The sequence below is a fragment of the Apium graveolens genome, unplaced genomic scaffold (assembly GCF_009905375.1).
Source record: "Apium graveolens cultivar Ventura unplaced genomic scaffold, ASM990537v1 ctg4827, whole genome shotgun sequence".
Taxonomy (NCBI): domain Eukaryota; kingdom Viridiplantae; phylum Streptophyta; class Magnoliopsida; order Apiales; family Apiaceae; genus Apium; species Apium graveolens.
The window spans coordinates 26,852-54,339 of NW_027418706.1; the positions used below are offsets into that span (position 1 = coordinate 26,852).

At 35.4% G+C, this 27,488-nt stretch overlaps 7 protein-coding genes across 10 annotated transcripts; 3 read left to right on the forward strand and 4 right to left on the reverse strand.

Moving 5' to 3' along the window:
• The first annotated feature begins 745 nt into the window (after nt 1-745).
• Nucleotides 746-2,389, forward strand: LOC141702273 (putative HVA22-like protein g). The gene is made up of 6 exons (XM_074505973.1): nt 746-811; nt 911-986; nt 1,085-1,183; nt 1,504-1,560; nt 1,648-1,711; nt 1,822-2,389. Exons 2-6 carry the CDS (start codon nt 955-957, stop codon nt 2,077-2,079), a joined length of 510 nt encoding a protein of 169 aa, XP_074362074.1. The 5' UTR covers nt 746-811; nt 911-954; the 3' UTR covers nt 2,080-2,389.
• A 113-nt stretch (nt 2,390-2,502) lies between these two features.
• On the reverse strand, nt 2,503-6,216 carry LOC141702272 (uncharacterized). The gene is made up of 6 exons (XM_074505972.1): nt 5,819-6,216; nt 4,440-4,639; nt 3,626-3,766; nt 3,466-3,546; nt 2,839-2,963; nt 2,503-2,734 (listed from the first exon to the last, which is right to left on the reverse strand). Exons 1-6 carry the CDS (start codon nt 6,039-6,041, stop codon nt 2,686-2,688), a joined length of 819 nt encoding a protein of 272 aa, XP_074362073.1. The 5' UTR covers nt 6,042-6,216; the 3' UTR covers nt 2,503-2,685.
• An 819-nt stretch (nt 6,217-7,035) lies between these two features.
• On the reverse strand, nt 7,036-11,985 carry LOC141702274 (putative alkaline/neutral invertase B). 3 transcript variants are annotated; one of them, XM_074505975.1, is made up of 5 exons: nt 11,799-11,985; nt 10,331-10,816; nt 9,410-9,841; nt 8,033-8,591; nt 7,036-7,636 (listed from the first exon to the last, which is right to left on the reverse strand). In XM_074505975.1, the coding sequence occupies exons 2-5, from the start codon at nt 10,754-10,756 to the stop codon at nt 7,341-7,343; spliced, it is 1,713 nt and encodes a 570-aa protein (XP_074362076.1). In that variant the 5' UTR covers nt 10,757-10,816; nt 11,799-11,985; the 3' UTR covers nt 7,036-7,340. The 3 variants fall into 3 exon arrangements, with proteins under 3 accessions (XP_074362076.1, XP_074362075.1, XP_074362077.1); XM_074505974.1 differs by having other exon boundaries at nt 11,795-11,985; XM_074505976.1 differs by having other exon boundaries at nt 11,791-11,985.
• Nucleotides 11,986-15,495: 3,510 nt separating this feature from the next.
• LOC141702264 (uncharacterized) lies at nt 15,496-15,885 on the forward strand. The gene has a single exon (XM_074505961.1). The coding sequence runs from the start codon at nt 15,496-15,498 to the stop codon at nt 15,883-15,885; it is 390 nt and encodes a 129-aa protein (XP_074362062.1).
• A 1,178-nt stretch (nt 15,886-17,063) lies between these two features.
• LOC141702265 (uncharacterized) lies at nt 17,064-17,639 on the forward strand. The gene has a single exon (XM_074505962.1). The coding sequence runs from the start codon at nt 17,064-17,066 to the stop codon at nt 17,637-17,639; it is 576 nt and encodes a 191-aa protein (XP_074362063.1).
• Nucleotides 17,640-17,847: 208 nt separating this feature from the next.
• LOC141702251 (triosephosphate isomerase, chloroplastic) lies at nt 17,848-22,851 on the reverse strand. Its single transcript, XM_074505940.1, has 9 exons — nt 22,525-22,851; nt 21,237-21,263; nt 21,057-21,126; nt 20,306-20,429; nt 19,391-19,475; nt 19,138-19,270; nt 18,771-18,944; nt 18,561-18,643; nt 17,848-18,172 (listed from the first exon to the last, which is right to left on the reverse strand). The coding sequence occupies exons 1-9, from the start codon at nt 22,720-22,722 to the stop codon at nt 18,116-18,118; spliced, it is 951 nt and encodes a 316-aa protein (XP_074362041.1). The 5' UTR covers nt 22,723-22,851; the 3' UTR covers nt 17,848-18,115.
• Nucleotides 22,852-23,835: 984 nt separating this feature from the next.
• Nucleotides 23,836-26,776, reverse strand: LOC141702267 (transcription factor bHLH121). 2 transcript variants are annotated; one of them, XM_074505964.1, is made up of 6 exons: nt 26,569-26,776; nt 25,732-25,847; nt 25,104-25,231; nt 24,544-25,023; nt 24,251-24,446; nt 23,836-24,125 (listed from the first exon to the last, which is right to left on the reverse strand). In XM_074505964.1, exons 1-5 carry the CDS (start codon nt 26,667-26,669, stop codon nt 24,270-24,272), a joined length of 1,002 nt encoding a protein of 333 aa, XP_074362065.1. In that variant the 5' UTR covers nt 26,670-26,776; the 3' UTR covers nt 23,836-24,125; nt 24,251-24,269. The 2 variants fall into 2 exon arrangements, with proteins under 2 accessions (XP_074362065.1, XP_074362066.1); XM_074505965.1 differs by having other exon boundaries at nt 23,836-24,135.
• Nucleotides 26,777-27,488: the final 712 nt, after the last annotated feature.

The following is a 27,488-nucleotide window of genomic DNA, read 5'->3' on the forward strand; positions in this document are numbered from 1 at the left end:
TACAAACAAATCTATTGGCAAATTTTTGTTCTAGCTATAGTGCTATACCATCAAAGAACATAGAAAATATTTGTAAAAAAAATAGAGAGATTGTGTTGTTTTTATTTTATTTATTTAACTCCATTTCAAAATAATAGATATGGCCCGCAAGGGTTGAATAATTATCATTTTTGTCACAATTCATGAGAGGAGAATTTATGATTATATCTGGTGAACTAGAGCATGTCGTTTAAATGCGGTTTATCTTGGTTCACGTAGTTAGCAGGGTATTGCGTGAGTCTGTGAACGCACCCAACTGATAGCGTCTGCAGGTTCCCTATGATAAAAAAAAATAATAGATCTGTTTTGATTAAAATTATAATAATATAGCGATTTTTTAGTAAGATTTAAATCTGAGCGTTCACCGGAATCAGAATGTTGCATGTACAAGTACTGGAGTTGGGTGGAAATGCAGCCAGAGACGAGAAGAAGAACAGGATGATTCACAGGGCAGGCATTTGTTGTTGACAATCAGGAATGATGAGGAGCTGGGAAATCTGTAGCCCTGCTGCTGAATACTGATCTTGTTTTGTTGCGAAACAACACGGCTGAAACAACCGCCTGCCAAGCAAGCTCGATATTTAGTAGACATTAATCCATGGATTACATTTACAAGAGAAATTACAGGTCGTCCATGAACCAGGCTTCATTCTATAATTAGATCAACACATACATGTGTGTTGTTCATAGATATTTCACAAATAAAACCAAATCTTCTACCCCCCCCCCTTATTTCTGCATTATCCTCTTCCTTTTTCTCCATTGCCTGCAGGTACAGTTTCAAATCGTTCGATTCTTCTTTTCGTGTTTTTCAATCCCTGTTCTCGCAATCTTATCGATTCATTTCTAATGAATTTTATTCTCCTGACAGATATTGTTATGATATAACACTGTTTTGTGTGCATCGCTCCAAACATGTTGGGATATTTGCTTTCAACCGTTCTTTTGTATGTTACAGCTGGTTCCGTGCATTTTCTATTTTGAATTTTCTTAAAATTTTGTATGATTTTTAAGCGCGTGCAATTTGTTTCTTCTTCTTCATCAGGATGGCTTTCGGGTATGTTTACCCAGCATATCAATGCTACAAGGAGATGGAGAAAAATGAAATTAAAAAGGAGCAAATCTTGTTCTGGTGCCGCTATTGGTACGTTAGTAACGTTACGTTAAAGAGCAATGCAATGTACCTCGAAATGGATCCCAAAATTTATTCTCAAATGACACATGGTGTATTTTTATTCGTTCGGCTCATATGGATGCACCAGTAGTCCATTTCATTTAAGAAAAATTGACTAATAATATAATGACACCTCATCATTTGAGAACCGTTTTGGGAACGTTTTCGAGGACTCTAGCATTTTTCTATGTTAAATTGCTAGCTCTTCGAAAATATTAATATCGCTACATAGTTTTAACATACATTTCGAATTAGCTTAGACAAACTCTTGATGCTTAAAATTTTTTCAGGATTTTGGTGGCTGTTCTAGTAGTTGTTGAGAGCTTTTCGGATGTGATTATATCATGGTAAGAATATTCACCGCAAAATTTAAATGTTTCAGATTGTTGCAATCACAAATCTAATAGTGTCGGTGTTTTGTGTGTCTTTTGAAGGTTACCTTTATATGGTGAATCTAAGCTTGCGTTTGTTATCTACCTTTGGCATCCCAAAACACAAGTGAGTATAATCTAATACATATGCAGCAGCTTAGAGTTCATTTCAAAAATTTACTACTTTTGTTAGCAAACTTAGTGTCGCTACAAGAAACATGGTCTTTCGTTTTTCAGGGAGCAAATTACGTGTACAGTGTCATGCTTCGACCTATTGTAATGCAACACGAGAAGGAAATCGACAAAAGGATAATGGAATTTTGGTATAAAGGTAAAGACATTGCAATTCAGTTTATGCAAACCGGTTTCTACTACGGCCAAACGAGGATTTTCGAGATCATACATTATCTTTCAACTCAAGCTGCAGCAGGGGCACCAGCGCCACCAGCATCAGCAGACAAAGGAAAAGAAAAAGAATCGCCAAAGGCGAAGTAGATTAGTTGATTAGGGGGCTGATTAAAACAATTCTTACATAACTTTGTTCATTGGTTTTGTGCATTTTGTGGTTAATTTCAGGCAGCACGATCAAGTGTTGACTTGAATGTGGATGTTAGTTTCTATTGACGTGTTATAAGCATGGTTATAAAAATCGGCCTATTTTTCTCGCCGATAAATCACTAAAAAATCGGTAAAGAATAATAGTCCGATTTGACCGATCCCCAACAAATCTCAAATCGGTACCTCAACGGAATAGTTCCGATTTCCGAAATCTGTAACCATGATTACAAGTCAAATAATCTAAATATATTATGGTTCCTCCCATATTTGAGATTATAGAACATTGTGTTGACACATTATACTTTTGTTGGTCGAATTAGCTTTAATAGATCCCATTAAATTCCATTTAGTGAACTAAGATTTGGGAAGGGCTTGTACTGTAAAGCGCCCATTGAATTCCATATTCCCATTTTCAGATTTTCGGTCCTTACAACATGCACTGATTCTAAATGGACAGAGATCCTGTTAGGAAGAACAGAAGAGAGCCTAACTAAAGGAGGGTAACTCCATATATAAGTAAACTTTCTGACCTTACATCCTCAACTAAACTACTCCTGATGGAAGGCGCAAGACAAGTTGTCCTCCGAAAACACTGCAAGAAGAAGAGAAAGCATTAAAAAGGGAAAGGATTAACGACAGCAAAATGTACTCATAGTAGTAAACGATGTCTGAGATACAAACTTAACAAATTTACACCTTTTAACATAGTAGTAACAAAAGTCTGCTAGTATAAAGGTTTGAACAACTTCTGCAATAAGAACCATAGAAGGCCAGAGTCCATATCCTAGAGCAACAAGAAGATGGCCACGAGTGTCCAAAACCTGTAAGATACAAAAATCTATTTTCAATCCTCAAAACTTTTGATAGCTCGTAAACGAGCGCAATTTTAAAGCAAATTTAGCTAGTGGAAACAATATACTCCTAACTACAGGAAACTATATACTCCAAGCTACAGGGAAGTTGTGTCAACACTATCAATGGGACAATATATTTCAGTCGGCTTACATAGACATTTACCTAAAGTTGTGAAGATGATATCGTAGATGCTAAATGCAGTAATATTACAATGGCTATATGTCTATAACCTACCACATACTTAAGATACATCAATCATTCAACAAAAGACCAACTCCTGTTAATGTTATACAAAATGTCAGCTTATACTGGAAAACTCATGCTGCCTTAAATTATTATTATAAAATGCATGCAAGGTATAGGCCGTGTATAATGCTGCAATAAAAAAACCTTTCCACATCTCAAAGTAGATAGCACTTATCTAGCTTACCCTACAAATATCATCTATACACAAGTTTGGAATCAGACCTGGAGAACCCAATGAGCACAGCTCAAGAACCTTGCAACCCCCAAAGCAAATACATAATGAGCTGTAAATGGTTCAACAATCTGAAACCAGAATGAAATGAAAATTACACAAGAAGTTGCCAAGGGGAACAAACTTATCATTAGCATTCTGATTTATTACCTTAGTATTCTGCATGACCCGCAGTTGAGGTAGCACTGAAACGGACTCCAAATATACACAAAATCCCCAGGATACTCTGTTAAGGAAGTTGTGTGACGTCGAAGGATGAACTAAAATAGCTAATACTGCACAAGGAATGACCTACAAGGGACAAATCGGGTTACTCAGATATATAAACATCACAACAATAAAAGAAAGTCGAAGCAACCAAGTGTGTTGGCGTGAGCAATCGTGCTTTGTGCATGTCTGCATTTTTCTGAGTATAATGATTAATGACACAGAATAATATGGTCTAACTGTTTAAGAGAACAAAGCACCACAATACTTTGGAAGGGACATCCTGTTTGTCTTCAAAATGAAGGATAATATGCACGGAAAGGAGTTAAACATATGAATGAGAATATTTAAGGAAACAGAGTTAAGATTACTTGTTTAGGTTTCTAGTATATTTGAATTCGTATATTATAGGAAAAGGCAGTGTTCGTGCAAATTCTTAGGCCAGTTCTTTCAGGTCACTGGGATCATTTTACACCATTCTCTCGAATGCTTCACTTGTAGTTCTTCAGTAAAGTTTACCTGCAAAACAGGCATTCTTGCTACCTAAGTGCTTTGTGATTTTTGGGTATCTACATTGCTTGACCATCAGTACCCCTTCCAGGCTTCAGTAATATTACTTTTAGACAAAAAAATTAGTAAATGAACGGCTGAAGTCTATAGTTATTATCCTGAAACTTTAGAAAGAAAAAAAATTACAATGGGGCTCACTAGTCCTGTCATATAAGTCTAAAAAGCGTGCATCTAAATTAGAACTCACCACATGATATATCGTGAAGTTGTCTTTCTCCTCCATATAGCTTGACCTCAGTTTATAGCGAATCATATATATGACCCACAGAGTTGTAGCAAGTGTTGCTGAATCAAGCACAGTATGAATGTCATATTCCATTACAAAACTACAGTACAGTCTGACAGCCAAAAACAAAGCTGTCAATTCCTGGGATTTGAGTGAAAGTCCTGCAGTGATATAAAGCATAGATAAGTTACAGATAGCGGATCATAATCAAGGAAGATTAATAAATAAAAAAAATTGAACACTATTTTGCAGATTACACAGTTTTTTTGTATATGAGGAGTGTTATTTATTGTGACAAGACAATGTAATACAGATAAGAGATGCTCTGTTTATTGACTAACATACTAGAGTAGCGGATTAATCTATGTGGGCAAGTAGTATGCTACCTAACAAGTATAATAATTCAGAAAATTGATCCAGACAATTAAGGCAAAAATCTTTATCATGAGGGTTCAATCATCAATACCCAACATAATGATTTAATACAACGTACTAGTCTACTAGATAACAGAATCAGTATAAGAACTTCACCATTTTTCAAAACAACCAGAAGAGATCATATGTAGGTAATATTCCCAACAGAAAGGAGTTGAAAACACCAATTATCTCAAACTTCCTTTTTCATTAGATAGTTTCTCCAACATTATTAACCAAGATCCAGTCTTTCAGTTTTTCGTTATTTTATGTGCAATGAATCACGATAGAGTAAGATCCTACTTAATACATTAACTGACTAAAGCATATATTTGAGGATTCGTTGATAGCCTAGTGGCAAACCTCCCCCTTTCCACGGACAAAGTTAATGGATTCAAATCTTAACTTCCTCTCATATGTGTATAAAAAATTTAATGCATTTCAAAATATGGGTAACATAATCCACAAAAATCATGTAAATATGAACATAGGTCGTGGGTTTAAGGTTTTAATATGTTTTCCTTTTACACAGTAACTTCCATTTCATCTCCCACAAAATAATGTTAGCAAAAAAACTCTTGTAAGCTTATCAAAGTCCCACAAATCCTACTCCGTAGGAACACGTAACAGGATCTTACTACCAGATAACAAAAACCAAGGTCTCGGAACGAGCCTTGAATTTTTATCAGCAAGTGCTATGGATTAATTGCATAATTGCATATTTTTTCTACTAAAAGACCCTAATGAACAAAATCAACCTCATAAGTACAAATATTTATTCAAGTGCATTTCTTTATCAATTAAAAACCCCATGTTAACAAAACAAACTAAAACACATATATCAATTAATTGAAGTAAATGGAGGTGTGTGCGTGTGTGTGTTGCAACCCGGAGAGAGAGAGAGAGAGAGAGAGAAGAGCAGGTACCAGCACAAGTTTTTTCTTTGATGAGTTTATAAATAAGAAGAGAGATACCGACAGCATGAACAGATTCAGCAGCAACAAAAAGATTGTCATGATCATGAACAATTGCTCTAAGCAACACAATAGCAGCCATACCGGCGACAACAGCAAGAAAAGCTTTCACCTTTGGAGGTTGTCGTTTAAGCCATGTTGTAATCATATAGATCGGCCTCTTAGGTGCCCTCATCTTAATTGCTTCTGGGTTGCCTCTATTTTCCAAAATCTTGATCTGGGTTCAACACAAATTTGTGATTATGTATGTAAAAATGGGGGCTTTGAAAATTACACTCCCTCCCTGTGTAGAAGAGGACGAGGAGTGAGTGCTTCTATTTTGTTATTTTCTGCTTTTTTTCACCTCCTTAATTCTGGTAGTTTCCAGTTTATTCAATTTTAGTACTTGCAATTATCGTAAAACTTAAAATATTAGAAATGTTATGGAAAATCAAAATACATGTAAAAAAATTCGAGTTTTAACATGCGAGTTATAATCGACCGGTTTTTAAGTCGAATTCTTGTCATGGTAATAGTTCGGCTCGAACTCGTTAGTTTAACATACACATTTTTATATTAGAATTCGAGAGTTTAAAAAATTAACCTAAAACAAGTTTGTATCCTTATTGAGCCGAACTCGAGTTTTTTCGTGGCTGGTTTCGTCTGCGAATTAAAAAATCCTAGTTCCACATGTATCATCAATATACAGTCTAGCTGGATCACGGAAAGTGTGATATATAGAATAAAATTGATTATTTTAAATAGTAGTTGGTATAATTTATGGTTTAAGATGGGAAAAAGGTTAAATATTAGATCATTGGTCGATGTTAGCTAATGGGTCTGTGACTTTGAACTTCATTATAAATTATAAATTAGACAGGTTTAAAATATCACTTGTTGTTGAAGCCCAATTCTAATATATTGTCATTTCTAGGTCCCGAGTTTAAAAAATAAAGAGAAGCAAGTATAGGGTAAATAAAATAATTTCACTTATAAGTAGTAATTAATGTAAATTTAAGAAAGTTTCGCTACAAAATTTTTATACCAAGAATGGATATCACTTAATTCCTTCAGGAGCAAGGCCTTACAATTTAGTTTACATCTGTTATACTAAACATCAACTAACAATTAATTCAAAATTTCCACAAGACATAGCAAATAAGCAGGCAAAAATTCATTTCTGGAGGGTGACGGGAAAATTTGTATGCTTGTAGACAAGTCATAAACTGCAGAGTACTGCAAAATCAAATAATTCAAACCACAAAGATCTAAGTTTTACTATTGAAAATCCTCTTCTGCCATGATATAGAAGAACATTTCATCGCGGGCTTTCTTCCCAAATCTAAAGTTACATATTCCAGAATCCTACTCTTTTGTTTCCCAGAGTCATGCTCCTCAAACCTTGCTTGAAGAATCCTAGAGGCTAAAAAGAATTTGCTACGAAGAGAAAGACATGAGATCAGAAAGTCCATGAAGCAGGATGAGAGACATGAGATCAGAAAGTCCATGAAGCAGATCTTCTCAGTGGTGGCCTCATCTGTTTGTCTTCCTCTAGAGCTATCATACCCAAATGAGAAGGATCTTCCAACATCATCCTTGATACCAAGTAACCAGCAATGGACCAGGTCTGTTGCTTGCGTGCTTGTTTTCCAATATATCGGCCAACCTTCCCATCATAATATTCTGGCCAGTTGTCTCTGCACAGCCTGAGCTCAATGAGTTCAATAGCACGTTTTGCAATATGAGGACGACCAGTCTTGATACATGCAGCTGTTAGGAGCCATAAAAGCACTGCAGCCACAACAATTGAGTACATGAACATGGACAAGGCATTTCTTTGGTACTAGCATGTTCATAAAAAGCAATGTGACTACTTGACAAATGTCATTAATCAGGATTCAAGAATATACAACTGTTACTATTCTACAAAGGGAATCGGATTCTTTTTTTATGACTGTAGTATGAAAGCACATGGTAGTCTAAATTCTTTGGTCAGAGGTTATAAATTCCAGTAGTTCAGAAAAAAAACAGATGTGATCAACACGGTTTCTAGTTCGGATTACCAGTATTGAGCAAAAATAATCAGCTCCCTGGCCCCTATCCAGGAAAAAAATGATTTGCAAATTGAAGCCTTCTAAAAAGTGAATAACTAAAATCCTAATAAATACTAGCAATAGAACTATATACCTGGCCAAGAACCGCCATTGTGATAACTCCATCTCGTATTCTTTGGGTCACATCCTGTTACAATCCTCCACTCATGACTTTCTATGGCAGGATAACAAACCTTCAAAGGCATTTCTCCAACCAACTCCTCCCAGCGTGATTCTATGAGATCCATGATTGCGTTTGACTGTTCAGGAGTTGCCAAGGAAGCTAAAATTGCAACACAATTGCCCAAGCAAAACCAACGGAAATCCATTTTGGAAGGACCAACATTTCCAATGAAGTAACCGCCATGGGTTGGCATAAAATCAAAGATCCATTCTGGAAGAGAATCTGGAATCACATTGAACTTGTTGACTGCAGTATGTGAATATTCTTCTGTTTTATACCTATAGATATCGTTCAGCTGCTTGAAATCCAACCAAAAGTAATTTCTCATGTGATAGCTCAGCGCATGAAGACGCTTAACTATTCGTTCTACAAACTCCTTCCCCTCGGCATCTTGCTTCAGTAAAATCAGAGCACATCTCAAGGCCAGAAAGAAAAGTGCCTGTATTTCAATTGGGTAACCATATACACCCTGCAGTATGCATAATGTAAAGGATTAAAGGTAGAGAATCAAGAATATCCTGAAGATAGGCATTATAATCTTGAGTTGTAAACTGCCAATTGAGCTAGCTTGTAGAGCTTATATGAATATTAACTACAAAAGATATATCACACTGGGTGGGGTAATCATTAGAAGAGCCTCGAAAAGGTTGCAGTGGGGATTTTAAGTGCTATCAGTGGTTTTGTGGTACTTTTTTTGTCAGGCGGTTTTGTGGTAGTTAGTTTTGAAACAAGTAGTTTCCATTGTTTATTTATTCAAGTCATGCATGTAAACTTCTGTTTACATGTCACTCAAAGAAATATAAATTTTGGCATTTTCTATTAGTCTTGACTGGGACCTAACATGGGAACAGAGAATGCTGCAACAACATTAGAAACATATGTACAATTTTATGTGCAGAAGCATATTAAAAGCACAGAAAAAACATTATAAACAAGTAAAGACATTTCCAAAAAGAAGAGCTAATTGATGTGTTACTGCAGAGCCAGGAGGAAGGAGCATAACATTGCAAGTAAAACTCGAACTGGAATCTAATTTCTTCAAAGAAAATTACTATATCAATATAAAATGATGCAATCGCAGATTGCAAGATAGTTAAAAGTTATACATTACCCAGGGTCTGTAGCAACTGAAAAACATGCAAATATATGTTGTCATTATATTAACTGATTGTGGCTGTGCAGGAATACAATGTAAACTCTGAGTTGTTTCTATAGAACTAACTGATTGTTGCTGAAACATATATACAGTGTTACGCTGGCCAACATATAGGAGTATTAAAAACTTACCATTCTCCTATCAATCATACAGCATCCATCCGCACAGAGAAGAGTTGGGAATGTGTCAAACCCCTCTGAAAGGCATAAACTTAGTATCAAGCGCATACCCTTCTGGCACTCAGGCTTATCAGCCAAGGAAGTATCTCCTGTGGACTTTGTGTATGCTCGGAGTAATATAATCCACCAAAATCCAGAATCAACAGGTGCTACTCTTCCAATTGCACTCTCACCAAAATCAGCGATTAAAGTCTCAGTGTTCTTGACAGGATCATGCATTACTTTAAAACTAGCGGGCATTACACCCTCCCCAAGCTGGAAACGATCAATCTTTTTCTCCCATGACTGGAGGCGAAGAGTCTTCAGAAGGAAATTCTTGACAATCTCAGGCTCCCCATTCATTAAAAATGCTAATGCACTTGGGACAAAGTCTCTGACGAAAACCTAAAAAGAAAATGAAGAAAAAATTTGAAGACTTCTTTCCACCAAGTACATGAGTAACAGAGTATTACAAAAAAAGGGGGTAGGGAATCATAATACAAGTCATCTATTCATCTATTTACAACAAATGGCAACAGATGTAAAATTCCAAGGGGTAGGTCCGTAGGGAAAGGGAGAGTGAACAAAATCTCTTTAGATCTACATTGTTAAATCAGCCTGTGTAGTTGTGATATTAGCCGGAATATAATTAACAAATTTTAGGTCTGCATCTACTGAAGGAACTTTAAGAAAGCATTGATTAACTACGTACAATTACACTTAGTAAACAGTTTGATCACTACTTCATTTAGCAAATTAAATATCAGGAAACAATATGCAAAAAATAGAATTATAAGACTTGTAACTTGACAAATATAATCGAAAAAGGCAATTACATAAGAGTTAAAGACAAAGTTAGTGGGCTTGATAAAAGAGAAAGAATGAGCACATCACCTGATCATAGTTGACTTTCTCTTCAGAACTATCCAGTGCTGCAATAGTCCCAACTGGTTTTCCCCGAAAGTAGACCATTGTACGCCTCAATGCATCCCAAGCCTCTGTCATCATCGGATACCCCTCATGCCCAAACTGTGACCTAGGAGTATCAAAGCCCGACCTTAGTGCAGGAGAAAATGGTAAGCTCTCGAAGTGGTCAATTCTAGAAATGTTGTCTGCTCTGGATGACATAGGAGGTGAAAAGCAAGGCAAGTCAAGCGATCTCTCATCAAATGATCGTTGCCTATCCCTGTCCATATTTAAATTCCTTGGCCTGTCAGGAAGCCTTGAGAAATCATACGCATCATTCTCAGACACACTGCATGATGCGTCTACACTTTTTACACACTCGGTTGGATTCTCATCAACTGAATGAGAAGACATTTGATGATTCTCAATCAGCAAAATCAGAGTATATTAACAAGAAACCAAACGCTCCAAAATCTGCACATATTAATCCAAAATTTGAGTAAAAATAATCATACATCTTTTAATGTAATTTATACACGAATGTAACAAAGTACGAACTACTAAATATCAAACATGTTGCAAGCATTAGAACTGAATCCAAAACAAACAAAAAAGTCCCATACACACACAAACCCTTTGATCTAACAATGATATAATTCCAAGATCGTAAATACAGAGGCCATGTAACCAGTAGAAGCCCACTATGTAAAACTTTGGCACTAACAAAACTAATTATCATGCATACACAATGGTAACCAAATAGTGCTAATATCTCACATCAAACATGTTGCAAGAATCGGTACTACTAAATCTTGAAATTATAACACAAACAGAGAGGGAGAGGGAGAGAGGGGGGAGAGAGAGAGAGAGGGAGGGGGAGAGAGAGAGAGAGCGAGAGAGCGAGAGAGAAGGGGGGAGAGAGAGAGAGAGGGGGGGGAGGGAGGGGGAGAGGGAGAGAGAGAAGGGGAGAGAGAGAGAGAGAGAGAGGGAGAGAGCGAGAGAGAGAGAGAGAGAAGGGGGGAGAGAGAGAGAGAAGGAGAGAGAGAGAGAGGGAGAGAGAGAGAGAGAGAGAAGGAGAGAGAGAGGGGGAGAGAGAGAGGGGGAGAGAGAGAGAGAGAGAGAGAGAGAGAGAGAAGGAGAGAGCGAGGGAGAGAGAGAGAGAGAGAGAGAGAGAGAGAGAGAGAGAGAGAGAGAGAGATTCTTGAATAGAACAATGTGAATAATCATGAAATTTAACAGAAGATAGTAGACAAACAATCATATAAGCATCTACAACCCTTACTGCAAACATACACAAATCACTAACAAAACTGACTAAACTCCGATTTTCATAGTCTCTAAAACTAAAATTCCTGCAACAACCCTTAAAAACATGAAAAACCTAACAGATGACAGAAAAGAAATGAAAAGAAAATGCAGAATAATGATAATAAGAGAGCGAGTCATACATACTTACTCAAAGAGAAGAGAAGAGAAGCCGCTGACAGATAAAATGGATGAGTACGAGAGAAAGAGAGAGAGGAGAGAGATCACGGCCAGCTTGTGAAGTTGTACAAGAAGAGTGAGGAGGTTGTTGTATGTATGTATGTATATGGTAGCCAGCTGGAGGGTCTCGGCCTAATAACACACCTACACGACACATATATAATACATACAGATGTACTTGTACTTGTACCTATTCTAATCTTCTGATATGCATCAGCCCCCGACCTTCGTTGATTACCGGTTACGGATCGGGTTTGTGTCGGGTTATAAGTTGAATTTTAGATTCGATACTAATTCAATTCGAAAAAATATAAATCTGCAAAATTTTGATAATAATCCGATATGTTTATTATGCGAGTCACCCAATTTCATCCTCTAATTTATTTATTCGCCACATTATTTTATCTATTAATAATATAGTTATTCAAATTATTTATTAAATTTAATTCAATATTTTTATCAAACCATTATACTTGATTATTTTTTTAATTTGTGTAGTGTAATGAACAAAAATTTTTTTATTTAAAAAGACTATTTTTAGGTTACAAAATTATTCATGATATATTAATTAATTAAAATAATCAGACCAATTTTTAGAACACCGCAAAACTTTAAAAACGCAATTATGACTGAATAGGTACGAGTACGGGGGGTTGTTGTTAGGTGGTAAACGAGGTGGGGGTGTATGGGGATGTGTGCAGCACAATGGTTGGCTCTGTGTTGTCTTGGAACTTGTCACATTTTAAATTCTATTACAAATTGTTGTTTAGCGACGCAGATTACTCCAATATTGCTACCAAAATCAGAAAGCATATCATTGTGGTTGATCAGGTGTAGTGTAATAGTATAACTCATGCTATACATATCAAATCATACCGTTTTATCAGCCGTGTTGCTCGTTCAGCTGGCCTGACTATAACTTGTGCCTAAGAGCATGTCAGCGGCGGGGTCACTTTCCCCTTCTCATACTTACACATTTTTATCACCTCACACTCAAATGGTTTTATAAAAAAAGTGACCCCCATTTATATAATGCTAAAATCCCACTTCCCATATTTGTAGCACCCATTATATTATTATTATAATATATATTTAATATAATAAATTTATTAGTATATACTTTTTTTTTTAATTTTATATCAATATAATTTTTCTTACTTCATTATTTACGCAGTAGATTGAATTCAATCTATTGCCTCAGTAATATTAAGTTGCATTATTTACACAGTAGATTGAATTCAATCTAATGTATTGTTGGCACTAGGATTCAAAATATGTTCAAAATATAGTTTAAAAAATCAATAAAGCTAAATTTGAGGAGGTTATTGGAGTGAGAAGACAAATTTTTATCTTAAGTTACAAGGAGTCTATTTAATAATGTTATTAAAACACATGTCTTGTAAATTATTTGGATTCATCTTTTATTAGGAAAAATAAAATTTTTAAAAAATGTGGAGATGATAAATAAGGTATGAGAATTGAGTATTTATAAAAAAAAACAGAAAAGAGACTATGTATGCAAGTGGTGTGGGTCAATACAGAGTAAAAAAAGGTAATCAAACGGCACAGTTCCACAAAACAAAATGGGACATTTCCACCAAACAGAGACCGCCCATTTCAGTTTAACACTGTGCAGTGCAAAGAGAGTCCCACTTTATATTTATTTTCCATTTTGAGTGGCCCGAGGAAAGAGGTGGAACTTCATTGTCCGTGCTCTAAGGCCCCCAAAATATAAAGGTCCCGCATTATTTTAAAAGATTTGGTTGAAAACTTGATTATGTAAATTTGATTGATATTTTTTATCAAAAAATGCAAATACATGTTATATTTAAGTAAGATAATAATATTAATTTGCATAGTGTGTGGTTGTTTCTGATATTAATGCATTTATAATTTTCTATAAATAAATTGCACTTTATTTTTTTAATTTACAAGGACCTCATTATTTGAGTTTGTTAGGCCCTCAATTCTCAGGGCCGGCCCTGTTCAGCTGAGCAAAAATTACACGATCCATTTGCTTTGTTAGTAGGAAGCAAGCGTTTTGATGGTTGTAAAAGGACACGTCCAGAACATGGTTTCTGCTATGTTCAAGTTCAACATACTTCTGCATTAAAATTCTTTACATTTAAGAGCGATGTTTCAATACGCATGCGTGTCGAGCAGTGAAAAAGAAATGTAAAGAAATGAGGGGGACGGAGATAGTAATCCTTGTAGTGTTGAGCCTGAGGCCACTCCTGATTCAGGATCGATATTTCTCATGAAAGTGCTGACCCTAGTTCTTGGGAAGAAACATGCCCTGTTTCAAGCGGATAGATTGGCTGCCATGTTTCACAGTATTGTCTGTCTGCGCATATCTGGAGGACCTATTATGCTGCATGCTGCCAACTCCTTTGTGCTGTTCTTTAGCGGTGTCTGTCGATACACATGGTTTCTTGTTAGGAATTCTACATCTTTATATTTTAGCCCTACATTGAACTCTTTTGCTACACAGATATAGTGAGAGTCGGCGTTGCAATGCTTTACTTGAAGATGCAGTACTTCTACTTTGTTGCTAGGAGATGGTAGTTGTCGATCCAGCTACTATTTGTTTTTGTCATGTTCAATATATTTCAGTCTTGTGCCAAATCTATCCATAATCTAGGTAATTTTAGCCTCCTTGTCCATCAACTACTGTTATGCTTCTAAATTTATGTGTGGTTTATATTTTGTATTTGAAAACTAACACAATGCATTTGTAACAAAGTAGTTATATGATAATTGATGTGATGAGAAAATAATACATAGTATGTGAACCTAATATAATCATGGCTTAATTATAACTTAAACCCAAAGTATGATCTAATATACACATACACCCTTAAAGAAAAAAGTCATACACATTAACCCCTAATGTATCAAATGTATACATCATGACCCTTACTTCAGCCAAAGTTTTGAATTCTGAAATGTCATATTTTCTGGACGGGGGTAGAAAATTGTTTTTTCTCTCCAAAGTCTTAAGTATATTTCTCGTCCAACACATTAACCTCTCTCCTATATTACATGATATGTATTTTTCTAATTTATTTCCCGTGATAACCCTCACACGAGACCGATCATTTAATGATTTAAGAGTGTTTGTTGGATTAAGGGTCAAGCTATACACATTCGATACATAAGGGTAGATGTGTATAACTTTTATCTTCAAGGATTCATGTGAACACATCATCATACTTTTAAGAAGGTTCAAGTTGTAATTAAGCCTATAATCATCTTTCAAACTTTAGAAGTCACTCCAAATTACTACTTTGTAGTGTGCCCAGTTTTGTTTCTTGCTTGTTATTTCTGTGGGTCATGGAGGTAGATAAACAATTGAGATACACAATAATGTGCAAGCCTAGTAGGACAGCTTGCTAGTCATTACATTTAACATTCTTTATATTTCAAGAAAACTTCAACTGTACTTTAACCAAATTACCAAACCCCATTTCAATATTAACAAATTATTCCCTCCGTTTTAAATTATTAGTCGAAAAAAAAGAGTAATCTGGACTAGTAATTTGAGACGGAGTGATCCAACAGTCTATAATCACCCAACACACTCATAGCATGCTTCTACTATAAGATCACAACACTCCTAACAACTCCTTTAAACTTTGTCCAACTTATCAAGAAGATCAGAAGCAATCATGTCTCACAAAAGAAGCAGAGCTTCACAAGCAATACAAGTGTTTTCACTTAATCCTATGCCATATCCAGTTCTTTTAATCTTAGCTGTGCTATTTATCTTTCTTGGTATTCAATGGTTTGTTTCATATGAGTCTATGGTTGAAAGTGCTGAAGAAACCATGGGATGGTTACTGATTGCCACCCCTGTAGTTCTGGTATTTGCTGTCAAATGGTTATCATCTATTGACAATCCTGAGAGCTTTTTCGGGTGGGATCAGCGTAGATGCAGGAGGAACTACGCTGATCCTTCGTCTGATGGAAGCTCGCCATGGGGCGTGGCTGCGATGATCGTGTTGGTGCTTCTGCTGTTGCAGTATCAGTCTAGTTTTCTTGAAACTTGGTTTGTTTGATACTTGCTTTATTTTAGGTAAACTTGTATAGTTTAGTACCTAAGAAGGTTAAGTTTTGTGACTCCTTTTGTTTGTAGTGGAATTCACCTGCTTTTATTTAAAAAAATGAAATATATGATGACAGATCAAAACAAGTTATGTTAAGGATTCCAGCTAATTTAGACTGATCTTTCAGGCAATTACGAGATGTTATTTGCGATGCGTATTAAGTATTCAGTTCATCTAAAACCTTAGGTGTTAAGGTCGTCTTACATTATTCAAGATTGCAAACCGACAAAGAAAATTCTCAGATTGTCAATATAAATAACTCTCTGATATTCTGCAAGAATCTATGCCAGGAAACATGAAGATGGTTTGAATTGTAGTTTAATCTTAGCAATGTGGTGGGTCATATTCATATAGTACTACTTATAAGCCCACTGTTTGAAGAGATGGGCTTATATTAATTGGAGAAGTCTTCTGTACCTAACTATCACTTTTAAGGGTCCATTGAAGTGGACCATTTTCTGATAGAAAATATAGAGTTCATAGGTTCTCCATTCAAGTGATTGAAGCTGAGGTGTTATAAAATTAAATTAGGAAAATATTATTTTCATAGCATTTGTGTTGCATATTCCTCTGCATTTACAATTTCTAGCATATACTAAATTACTAATATCAACTACTACAAATAGCACTTAAAATTAAAAAATTGATCTGGAAATAACAATTTCAGTTTCCTAAGACTGCTCGTAAATCGCTCGAGTTCGATTTAATTTGAGTTTATTTTAACAAACTCGAGTGCAAACAAGAAATCGAATTCGATTGGTTCAGCACAGCTCATACGGTTAAGAAGTTCAAGTTCGGCTCGGTTGTAAATGGTTGTAAATGGTTCGGCTTGGTACTTGCATCAAACAAGTGTTCAAAATAATAAATTCTAACAAAATTTTTACTAACCTGTTGCTTTAAGTCATGCCAAACAGTGGCTTTTATTAATGTCTTTGCAGGATCGTACAGTTAATTAGTTGTGTGTTTTTAATTTTTTGGTAGCCTTGTACAAGCAGCAGAGCTTCTTATAACTTGGCAATTTCGCAGACAAGGTCACAACATTGCTTTTCATTCACTTCATTTTCATTCTACACTTAAAGCTCAGCTAGTAATTCACCGCTTTGTTACAAGAAGTTCAAAAATCTGGCAAAATGGTTAAGAAGAATACCAAAATTGATGTCCGAGAAGTTCATCTGAAGTTGCTTGATGATCTTGTTGGTGTAAATTCTCTGTTGACGATAGCGGTGTTTGTGGGCTTATCCATGGCTACGCCAGGCATAAAAAGCCTTGATTCGAGAGAGGAGTGTCATGCTGGTCCAGGAGAAGCAAAAATGCTGATTTTGTATGAAGTTATAGCGTTTTCTTGCTTCCTGTTGTCGAGCATTGTTGCCAAGGTACTTAAGCTTCATCTTTACCTCGACGGGGTAGGTTATGTCTTCACAAACCCGAGTTTTGATTTGAAAGAGTTGATGTTGGCATTATCAGCATGCGCATCAGTTGCTGGGATAGTTTCGTTGTCTCTCTCGATTGTCAACATAATTCAAGTTAGAATCGGATTGCTGTCGTGTGGGTGTAGCGAATCAAGGGTTGCAGTGTTGTGCCTTGGTATAATTGTTGGTTTTGCTCTGGCTATCTATGTTGTATCAATGGGTATAGCCATTTTTGCTTCCTTCAAAAGTGATGCAATGTCCCATACTGAGGAGCCGAGTACTGAAGTTGGAGCATGACCGGACTGAAGATCTGGTTATGAGTTATCATAGTTCATCTGGGTTCAAGCATGATTTGTATGTACTGATAATAAAGTTGGCTAATGTAAGCTCAAGGCATCTTCAGCTATTCTTCCCATATGGGTTGCAAAAGAGTTTTCCATTTCAAAAATGTTTAGTAGGCAAAACATTGATCTTCCACTGAAAATGATGCTAGAACACATAAGAATAATCAGAAAAACTGGCACCAAACATGAAATTTATCTTTCTGGCACAGAATTTTCATTCTTCTGGAGAAGTGAACAAACAGCCACAACTACACATTAAACTTCAATTTATTCTATTTCATGAACGCTCGTATTGCAGTACGAGGTTATCATTTGGCAGGGGAGAAGGAAAAAATTATCAAAATCCTATCAAACTAGTTTGTTCTGCCAGTTTGATGCATGATGGCCTTCTAACCAAATTATTTCCTTGGTGTCGAACCACCTTAAAGATCAAGCAACCACCTGCTTTGATGTTACGGAATTGATAATTGTTGCGAATTCAGGGCCCTGCACAGTGAAAACTGTTAGATTAGTCTTGCATACTAATGGAAAATAGATTCTCCATTTGTTAACATCCACATAATAGGGAACTTGAATTTCGATTTTCATCATGTTTAATGCACCAATTTCAAAATATGTACGACAATATTCTATATAAAATAGGGTGAATACCATGACTGGTAATTCACTGTACAAGATAACATACTTGCAATTTGAAACATGTGATGATTTTGAATAAGGGCGATCTCTAGATCGAGATATTAGAAAATTTTCTGTTTCGTTTTTTCTTTTCCAAACATATATGTAGTATATGCAGCATTGGGATTTTATTCTTGTCAAAAGAATACTGAGTGATGACACACTACTTGTATAGTTATTTGACAATGAATGGTACCTTCAACGAAGCACCACCTACAAGAAATCCATCGATATCTTCCTCTTTGGCCAGTTCGGCACAGTTTCCCCCATTTACAGATCCTAGGAAAAAATTAGCATTTTAATTTGAATATGAAAGAGGCATAATATTTACAGAATTTCTCAGATTTTGGAACATTTATGAGCTCAAATGTTATAAAGAAAAGCACATACAACTTTTAAAACACACCTCCATATATTATTCGTGTCTTAGAAGCAACCTCTGCTGAAACATTCTTACTGAGCCAATCACGAACAACTTTATGTACTTCCTGAGCTTGCTGTGGTGAGGCAACTTTACCGGTTCCAATTGCCCATACAGGTTCATACGCAACGACAACATTATCCCAACTAGGAACAGCATCTGCACATCATTGACGTAAAACACGGTGAGTATTTTATACATATATACAGCGGGAGAAACTGGACAAAATTGAATAAAAAGTAAAGCCTCCTGGCCTCCTGGGTACAAATAATGGTGAGTGATTTTAGCAGACCAAGCTTAAACTATCTATAATATAAACAATGAGAAACACACATTAGTAAATAAATCTTGCCTGCAAAGGCTTTCATTTGCCTAAAGCAAACATCAAATGTCTTTCCTTCTTCTCTCTCTTGTAACAATTCACCAATACAAGCAATCACACCAACATCCTGACTCAAGGCATATGCAGCCTTCTTTCCTATAAACTGAAAGAGGTAGTGCTTAGTCATCTTATAAATATACGGCCAGATACGTTAGGTCGTTGAGAAATTGCAAAAATAGGTCATACTTTTAAATGAAATCCAAAGGTACTAGCAAATGCTTACTTGATCATCTTCACCAATCACATGTCTTCGCTCAGAGTGCCCAAGTATTACCCACTTGCATCCTATATCTTTTAATTGCTCAATGCTAGAAAGCAACAATTTAAAATTTGAGCTATTAAAGTGTGTGTGTAGAAGATGAGTTCAATAATAAAGTTCACAACATGCGCAGAAGAAAGCAAACAGCATAAAATATGTCCGGACCAGAGGATCGACATACGTAAAATTGGTATTAGACTCTTACTCAGTTACAATTATTTGAAGGTTACTTTTAAGAAAATGCCAATTTGCCCGGATTCAGGGGACAGTTCCTAATAGAGTACTACTTAACAGAAGCATCAAGCAAGAAGCCTTTAATGGTCGAGAATCCCGCTCTAGAAACCCGAGGAGTTGCTACTTACTATCATATGATCACTGGTCTATACCTCAAATTATCAACACATGGAATAAGTACTCAACTTATATAAACACATGTACATGACAATAAAAAAACAAAAAGAAAACATACTATATAACTAAATAAATACATTGTTATGCTTTGAACTTTGAAGCATCTAGAATGTGGTACAAGCACAATGCTAAACGCATTGATTTACAATGATAAACATACACTCTGTTCAAATATAGGAAAACGGACCACGTGTTTTATCACTGAAGTAGATATCGCTCTTTCTTATGGTTAAGGTAGGTATTGCTGAAGTAGATGCTCACGACATTTTCTAGTAAAGACTAAAGATCTAAAAAATATTTTAAATAAGACACTAGCTGTTTTAAAAATATATTCAGTAAGAGTTGCATATGAAGGAAGTCGAACCAACTCAAGAAGCCTCGTGCATAAGCATTGAGAATTTCTGAATGTAGTGTAATTTAGACATGCAAGGCGACAACAGCATATCAAGTCTCAGTCGGAAAGCAAACCTGATTTCCCCAGTAAATGCTCCACCTTTTCCAATCCAAGAATTCTGAGCAGCTATGTCAATCTTGTCAGTTAAAGAGTTCTTTACTTGATCAATATACACAAAAGGAGGCGATACTACAACATCTGCAGAATTCGAATAATGAATTTATTATTCGAATAATGAAGTATTAGACAAACTAGGAATCGTAAAATGGAGTAATTATATTCAACATATATAAGTCTAACTACTTCAAACATAATTAATTAATCTGTATGTAGGATACGAGCCCAAAATCTAATAATCTATATTTACATGTCTTCTCCCACTTACAATGTCCTCACTTACATAAAACAAAAATACTACCATGTGAATAAGAAAAAAAAGATTCCTACATTAAACTGACATACTACAATACTATATAAGATTCAATGTAAACGGCCTTATTTACACACGATAACCATCTGACAAAAGCAGATCCTGACACCATACACAGTTGAATTTCGAGTACACCCTTCAATTCATTATAGACGGTTCAATCTAGTAATAGAGAAAGGGTGACTATCAAATTTCATTAATTGACTGAAAGTTATAAATACATAAACTGGAAGTCCAATACATTTGTGCTCCCCACACAATTTTTATAAAGTTAGAACCATTGTTCTGAGGAGAAGGTCAATTACAGGGATTATAAAGTCGAATAATATACTTATATTAATTCATATACTCATTGACTTTATAATATAATATATCAAAATACGGGAAAAGCTCACCAACATCAGCTTCCAACGTTGAACTGTTTAAGTCTGAGACAAGCTTGCTGATAGAGTCTTTGGTCCCATTCTAGATCAAACATCAAAGAAACAAATTGATTAGACGACCAAGAGAACAGACACATAGAGTCATAGACCAAATATACTGATTAAACTGAAGGGGTGGAAGGATATACTTACACACTTCCAATTGCCACCGACAAAGAACTGCAATAAAAGAGATAACGACAACTATTAATCTCAAGTGTATGAGACAGAAAGGATCCTATAAATTGGGAAGATAATATGGAACACCCAAATAGAAGTTCATTGTACAAGTGCATGTCCTGGTACGGGATTTATTATTACCAAGTTTTAACAAGTAGAAGTTCATTGCAGAATTTGAGCTGTATCATTTGCTTGCTTTAAATTTACCAAATTTTATAGTGGCAGAACCATAGAATCTTTTGTGCTAATATTTATCTGCTAGAGCAGTAACATTAAAGCACAATAAAACCAATAATTTAGTTTAAAACTGGTAAATATAATATATTGCATTTGTACATATGTAATTGCAGATTGTAGATAAAGTAATCACAAAATGACCTAATTAATTTCGTACCACCAGCCGAGCTCCAGCTCCAACTACAATTCGCTTTGTACTGACAACAACAATCTTTTACTCACTAACACAATCCACATTCACATCAATATCATCGAAAGCTTCAATCTTTCAGGTCAACAATCTTAAACAAAATAAAAGCCCTAATTCTACAACTGGTTAGAAAGCTATAAAGATCTGAATAACACCCCTGAATAGATTGACTTGTTTAAAAGTCGATTAAAAAACTAAACCCTGGAATAAAAAGCATGAAAAGTATTAAGATTTGGTATCTGAGTTACGGTAAAATGCTCAAATTAATTTGGTGTAACTCACCAAATCATAACACAGCCATATTCAGAATATTTTCCATGTTTCATTTGCTAGAATCCCATTTTTCTTCATCAAAAATAAAGAACAGTCATGTTCTCATATCCATTAGTTATAAATCGGTTGTGGAATCAAGGCTTTCGTTTAGTTTAAAATTTGACTGAGATAAGTTGCATAAAGTTTAAACATTTCGGTAACATTGACCCTTACTAAATTTGGGCAGTGAAAACATATTGTTTCGACTTTCGACTTATAAATGTTGTAAAGAACACAATCTAAGCTATAGTTGAGGACGAAGAACAAAGTTAATCAAGGGCATATAATATATATGTTTACATTAGTTGAAATAGTTAAACTTGAGGATGTCCAATGATCCAATCACTCATATTTTTAAATAGTGAATCAGTCCAACAACCAAACCCTTTAAAATTCATCAAGAAAACAAAAATTCTAGCACAACCCCATTAATATTCATCACGAAAACTAAAGAAACACACAAGCACATTAAACATTTCATCAAGAAAACTAAAATTAACACAAAACCCAATATGTGCTTACCTTTCCAGAGCCAGCCATAGCTACAACACCTCTAGAGGGAGTAGAAGAAGAGGAGAGGCGATTGAGATGAGAGTTAACATTGTGAAAAAAAGACTGGGTTGTAGAGAGAGAAAGAGAGTTGAGTTTTGATGGAGGGGAGAGAGAAGGTGGTGGTGAAATGGGACCAGTGAGAGCAGAAGATGTAGACACAAATGCCATTGATGCTGTTGTTATTAGTACTAGTCTTCAAGTCTTCTTCTCTGTTGTCTGTAAAAAGTTTGGAGTGGGATGAGAATAATAAAAGTACAAATAAGACTGAAAAAGCAGAAGAATATGTGGCGTTTGTATTTTGTGGATATCTTGGATGCATCGAACTACTGCAGTTGGCTAACGTATTACCCTTTAATTTTACTTACGATGGACAAATAAGCCGAGTCGAATCGAGTTTTAAATAATTTTTATTGAATCGAGTCAAGCTCGATAAAATATCTTGTTCAAACTCGATTTTTTTATTTTGTTAAATCAAGTCAGGTTTGAACTCGGATTTTAATCGAATGACTTCATGTTTAATTTAGTGAAATGATAATCGAGTCATGTTCTTTGATTGAGCACGAACTAATTTTCTCGATAAATTTATAGAACACAAAAGAAAATATCTTGCTACACGCGAGAGTGAAGGATGAGGGGGATTTTGCCCATTTTCTTAAAAGTTTATATGGGTCATAGGACCATTACCTGCCCATTTCACAGTTGTGGTTGTTGCAAGTGATTTATTAAGTTCACAAGATGTGTTCCACAAGGATAGGATGATCAACATGACCACTAATATACTTGCATTTACAAAAGAGTGTGGGATATTCAAGTATTGGTTGAGAGTTGAGACTTCACCATCACCCCACCTTCCCTCATCATACTATAATCAGTGATTGAAAATCAAATGTTCAGTTTGTTTATGGTGAAATGTCTATTCAGGCCCAAGTTATTTTTAAGCAAAAAACAGCTGACAAGGTTGGATTAGTGAAGTCACAACTCACAAGGCTTAATGGCTGATAGCCTAATACAGTTGATATAGAGGCCTTCCCATTTTATCCTTTTCCTACAAAACAACAATGTTCACAATCCAAAGGATGACCTGGTATCCATAACAATTAGATAAGGGTATACTTATCTTGTGTATCACACTGACCCTTGTACAGTATCCACAAGTCCACAGACATGGCCTGAGTTTGAGCAAGATATTTTTTTTGATGGTGACGGTAATATATATAGGGCCAGTTTTCTCAGGCCATGTCCGAGGAGTAAGGTGGTGTGCTATACAGAACAACTGAGAAGAGGATCGAAAGATTTAAAAAGAAATATTACATTGCATCTTAACTAAACAACGGCGTAATCAATCAATTATTTATAGTAGATTACTCATAGTGACATTAAGTAGTGTCATATACATAGGGATTTTACAATTACCCTATTTCTTACAACCAGTAAACTAAGGCGCAGCCTGATCAAGATGCACAGCACGTCCAGCATGTAGATGAAGGTGATGATGTACTATAGATTCATTTGCAAGAAGGTTCTTCGCGGGAACCTGGCACATGGCCGCCATTTTTAAGTAGTAGTAGCACCTGTAATATGCTAACAAATTCTCACTGCTTCAACTAAGAAGAAAGATGTGCTGCTAACATAACAAATGTATTCACAAGATATTACACACTAAAAGAACAGCATATGCATATAAAATTATAGATACCGAGTTAGAATATGATGCTCTATTTTTGTTGTTCCTTCTCTGTATTATCAGCTCCTATGCCAGCACCAAAGACGCTATCTGATGAGCTCACCAGCACAGAATGAGATGATGAACACCTGCTAGAAGAATTCCCCTCTGATAGGGTTCTGTCCTTCCTCGCAGATTTCTTAGGCTTCTGCTGCCTTGATGAAGAATCCTGCAATCAAGTGATGATAGTTCTACTAATGTCATAGTCCTTCAAAAGCTTTTAACGCCGTTTAAACAATTCGACAAACGAGCTTATCATCACTGACCTGATCAGCAGTAGACCCAGGTGTCTTTAGCTCAAGCTCTGTTGCAACATCATAAGAATCTTCAACAGCCTTGCTTTCCCCGTGATCTGAAGATCTCTGTCTGGAATCTTGCTTGCTTGAAACACGGGACCTGCTAGTTGCTTGTACTACGGGATTTATAGTACGAGATTGTTGTTCTAAGACTGTATTAGGAGCTAAGTATGGTATGAAAGTTGAACAAGGGTTAGGAACCAGTGCAGGGTGGTTTTGATTTCCAAAGTAATGGTACGGCTGTATAGACGGGTGCATAGGAATCGGACCAGGAGCCATTGGCATTGGGACTGGGTAGGGGTAAGAAGGAGGGTGCATAACAACTGAAGGATCCATGCCGCCCCATGGATACATAGCCCTGATTCTTTGCTGATACTGTAGATTTAAGTTATCGATGTCAGATTTTAAGGATGCCTTCTCTTCTTTAAGATCATTCTTCTCTTGAGTTAACTGAAACAGAAAAACCATCAAAAATGGTTTGAACCGGTTTTACTAATAATATGTTGAATCTACTAAAATAAATCATTCACCTCACGGGATTCCTCAGTTAACGTAGCATACTCTGCTTTTAATTTGTCAACTTGTGTAGTCAAATCTCTCAGAACTTGAATCGTATCACCAAGAATGGATGCTTTGTCATTCTTAGGCCTATCAGGATCTGCACTACAATTTTACGTCATCACTCAATATTCCACGAGTCCAAAAGGAGAAGAGAACATCTTTTTTATAAGAACGGCCAAAATAACTTCGAGTAAATATTTAAACATCTTATTTGTAAGAACGAATTTTTCCGAATAACTTCAAGTATTCCACAGAGTTCAAAGATATTAGAAAACTGCAATACATAAGGCTAAAGAAGACCGTATTATAACTGTAACGGGATCTAAATAATGTCTATTAGTAATATCGCCAGTTCATAACTATATCAGATAACTAATAGAAGATATAATTACAAAACCTTTAAAAAAATTCCCTTCATTTGGAAGTCATATGAGCAAATTTAAAGAGTTGTAATTGCAGATAGTAGTACTGAGATAATAAAGTCAAAATTTGCACTCTCATTTGCTCCTCAAGTACAGAGCTATACTTACTTACAGTATTGGCTAGGCCCCTTCTATTTCTTAGACAAATAAACCTTTATATATATAGTAATTTTACCAAGTGTATTTCCCAACTCAGTGAACTGCTCATTAAGACGATCCCTCCTCAATTTCTCGCGATCGGCCTTCTGAACTTTTCTTGCAACATTGCATTCACTGGGTTCTGCTTCTACCCTGTGATCATATATACATCACTTGTAAAAATTTAGGCTAAAACTTTTAATAGAGTAACTCGTACAATTTCCATTTAACTAAAGGGCGTTAGATAAAAAAGAATGCAGTTTACCAATATAATTGCTATGGCTCTATGTACAACTTGATCACACACATGTGCTCTTTTGGTCAATGGGGAAAATCAAATTACAGCTACGAGTACGACATATCGCACTCACTCATTCTCAAGTAAAGTACTTATCTACTTGAGAGAAATTCACTAAGAGTCATTTGTTCTCCTACTTCTTGTGCCCTGCCTAACTGCTTGTCACGCTATTATAAGTCACATTCAGAATCACGTAGAACTAACAATAAACTAATTAATCTAAAAGAACAGGAACCCTTCAATACTCTTACAAGCATCCAGCTGCTTCTAGTTTTTTTTTTGTTAATTAGCTTCTCATACCTTTCAATTCAAGTACCAAATATAAATCAAAACACACTATCAGGAAACATTTTCTTAACAATTACTACAACAAATGAGCTCACAATGAATACGTATAAGCTAAAAGGCCCTAAAAACCCAATTATCATGCATAGACAACTATAATAATATCAAAAAGAAACACAAAAATATAAAGCCAGCTCAAAACAACAATAAAGTTCATAACTTCAGATATAGTTAAGCATATACAATTACACACACATAGATTTGAAAGATGAAAGATGAATTGGGGGAAACCTTGAATCAGGATGAAATCGAGTGGAGATTGGGCGTGGATTAAATTCAGGTAAAGATTGAGTCGGGTCTTCAATTGATTGACTGAAATTGAATTGATCCATCTGCTCCGATTTATCAATTATTCCACTAACATTTCTAGGTATTTCAACACCTAATTTTATCCAACTGCTTTTTATTCGACCCGTCTAATCGCCCATTTTATTTTATTTTATTTTTTCTATTAATAATAATAGTGGTCTAGTAGTATATAGTTTCCGGTGGAGGAATCTTTGATAGAATAGAATGTAAAAAAATAACGAATTTTAATTTAAAGAAAAAAATTACCCTTAATTAATGATACCTAAATCGCATATGCATACTCGTCCTACATATAAATTTTTTATAATTGATTTTTCACGTGGTCGAATTGTATCATTTTAAGAATTTTGTATCAATATATTCTTAATGTTTACTAACACTACCTTTTACAATTTACTTAAAATGTCCTTCTCTATTTTCCTCTGCTTAATCATTTGTTTACCCTTTTTGGTCATACAAAATTCAAATACATGATCCATTTTAATAATCCAACCAAGTTACAACCCATGGATTTATCTGATTTCAATTTATCAATACAAACAATACTATATTTAGCGGATACTCCGTATTCACTATCTATGGGTTCCGGATACTCCATATTCACTATCCAACATATTTGAATTAATTCAACATGGTAACTACCAATATGACAGCAATCACAGTTATTCTGCAAAGAATAAAAGGAATGTCTGATCACAATTATCATCACAGTTATCATCAAATGTATTTCAATTTCCTTGATTGTAGAGCTACATGATTCTGCCAATTCTTCTTTGATTCTTCTTTATAAACATAATTTTTCATCGCACAATTTGTTGCACACCACATCATACATACAATCT

Coding starts and splice junctions, on each gene's coding strand:
- LOC141702264 (XM_074505961.1), top strand. CDS start 15,496: ATGTCTCACAAAAGAAGCAGAGCTTCACAAGCAATACAAGTGTTTTCA.
- LOC141702251 (XM_074505940.1), bottom strand. CDS start 22,722: ATGGCATTTGTGTCTACATCTTCTGCTCTCACTGGTCCCATTTCACCA. Junction 21,264..22,524: donor CTATGGCTGGCTCTGGAAAG/GTAAGCACATAT, acceptor CTTTTATTGCAG/TTCTTTGTCGGTGGCAATTG. Junction 19,271..19,390: donor TGATTGGTGAAGATGATCAA/GTAAGCATTTGC, acceptor TACCTCTTTCAG/TTTATAGGAAAGAAGGCTGC.
- LOC141702273 (XM_074505973.1), top strand. CDS start 955: ATGTTGGGATATTTGCTTTCAACCGTTCTTTT. Junction 1,184..1,503: donor TTGTTCTGGTGCCGCTATTG/GTACGTTAGTAA, acceptor AAATTTTTTCAG/GATTTTGGTGGCTGTTCTAG. Junction 1,561..1,647: donor TCGGATGTGATTATATCATG/GTAAGAATATTC, acceptor TGTCTTTTGAAG/GTTACCTTTATATGGTGAAT.
- LOC141702272 (XM_074505972.1), bottom strand. CDS start 6,041: ATGAGGGCACCTAAGAGGCCGATCTATATGATTACAACATGGCTTAAA. Junction 4,640..5,818: donor CAAAGAAAAAACTTGTGCTG/GTACCTGCTCTT, acceptor ATATCACTGCAG/GACTTTCACTCAAATCCCAG. Junction 2,735..2,838: donor TGTTACTACTATGTTAAAAG/GTGTAAATTTGT, acceptor TTCTTCTTGCAG/TGTTTTCGGAGGACAACTTG.
- LOC141702265 (XM_074505962.1), top strand. CDS start 17,064: ATGGTTAAGAAGAATACCAAAATTGATGTCCGAGAAGTTCATCTGAAG.
- LOC141702267 (XM_074505964.1), bottom strand. CDS start 26,669: ATGGATCAATTCAATTTCAGTCAATCAATTGAAGACCCGACTCAATCT. Junction 25,848..26,568: donor CGATTTCATCCTGATTCAAG/GTTTCCCCCAAT, acceptor ATATGATCACAG/GGTAGAAGCAGAACCCAGTG. Junction 25,024..25,103: donor TAACTGAGGAATCCCGTGAG/GTGAATGATTTA, acceptor TTTCTGTTTCAG/TTAACTCAAGAGAAGAATGA.
- LOC141702274 (XM_074505975.1), bottom strand. CDS start 10,756: ATGTCTTCTCATTCAGTTGATGAGAATCCAACCGAGTGTGTAAAAAGT. Junction 9,842..10,330: donor AGAAAGTCAACTATGATCAG/GTGATGTGCTCA, acceptor TTTTCTTTTTAG/GTTTTCGTCAGAGACTTTGT. Junction 8,592..9,409: donor GTATGATTGATAGGAGAATG/GTAAGTTTTTAA, acceptor TGCATACTGCAG/GGTGTATATGGTTACCCAAT.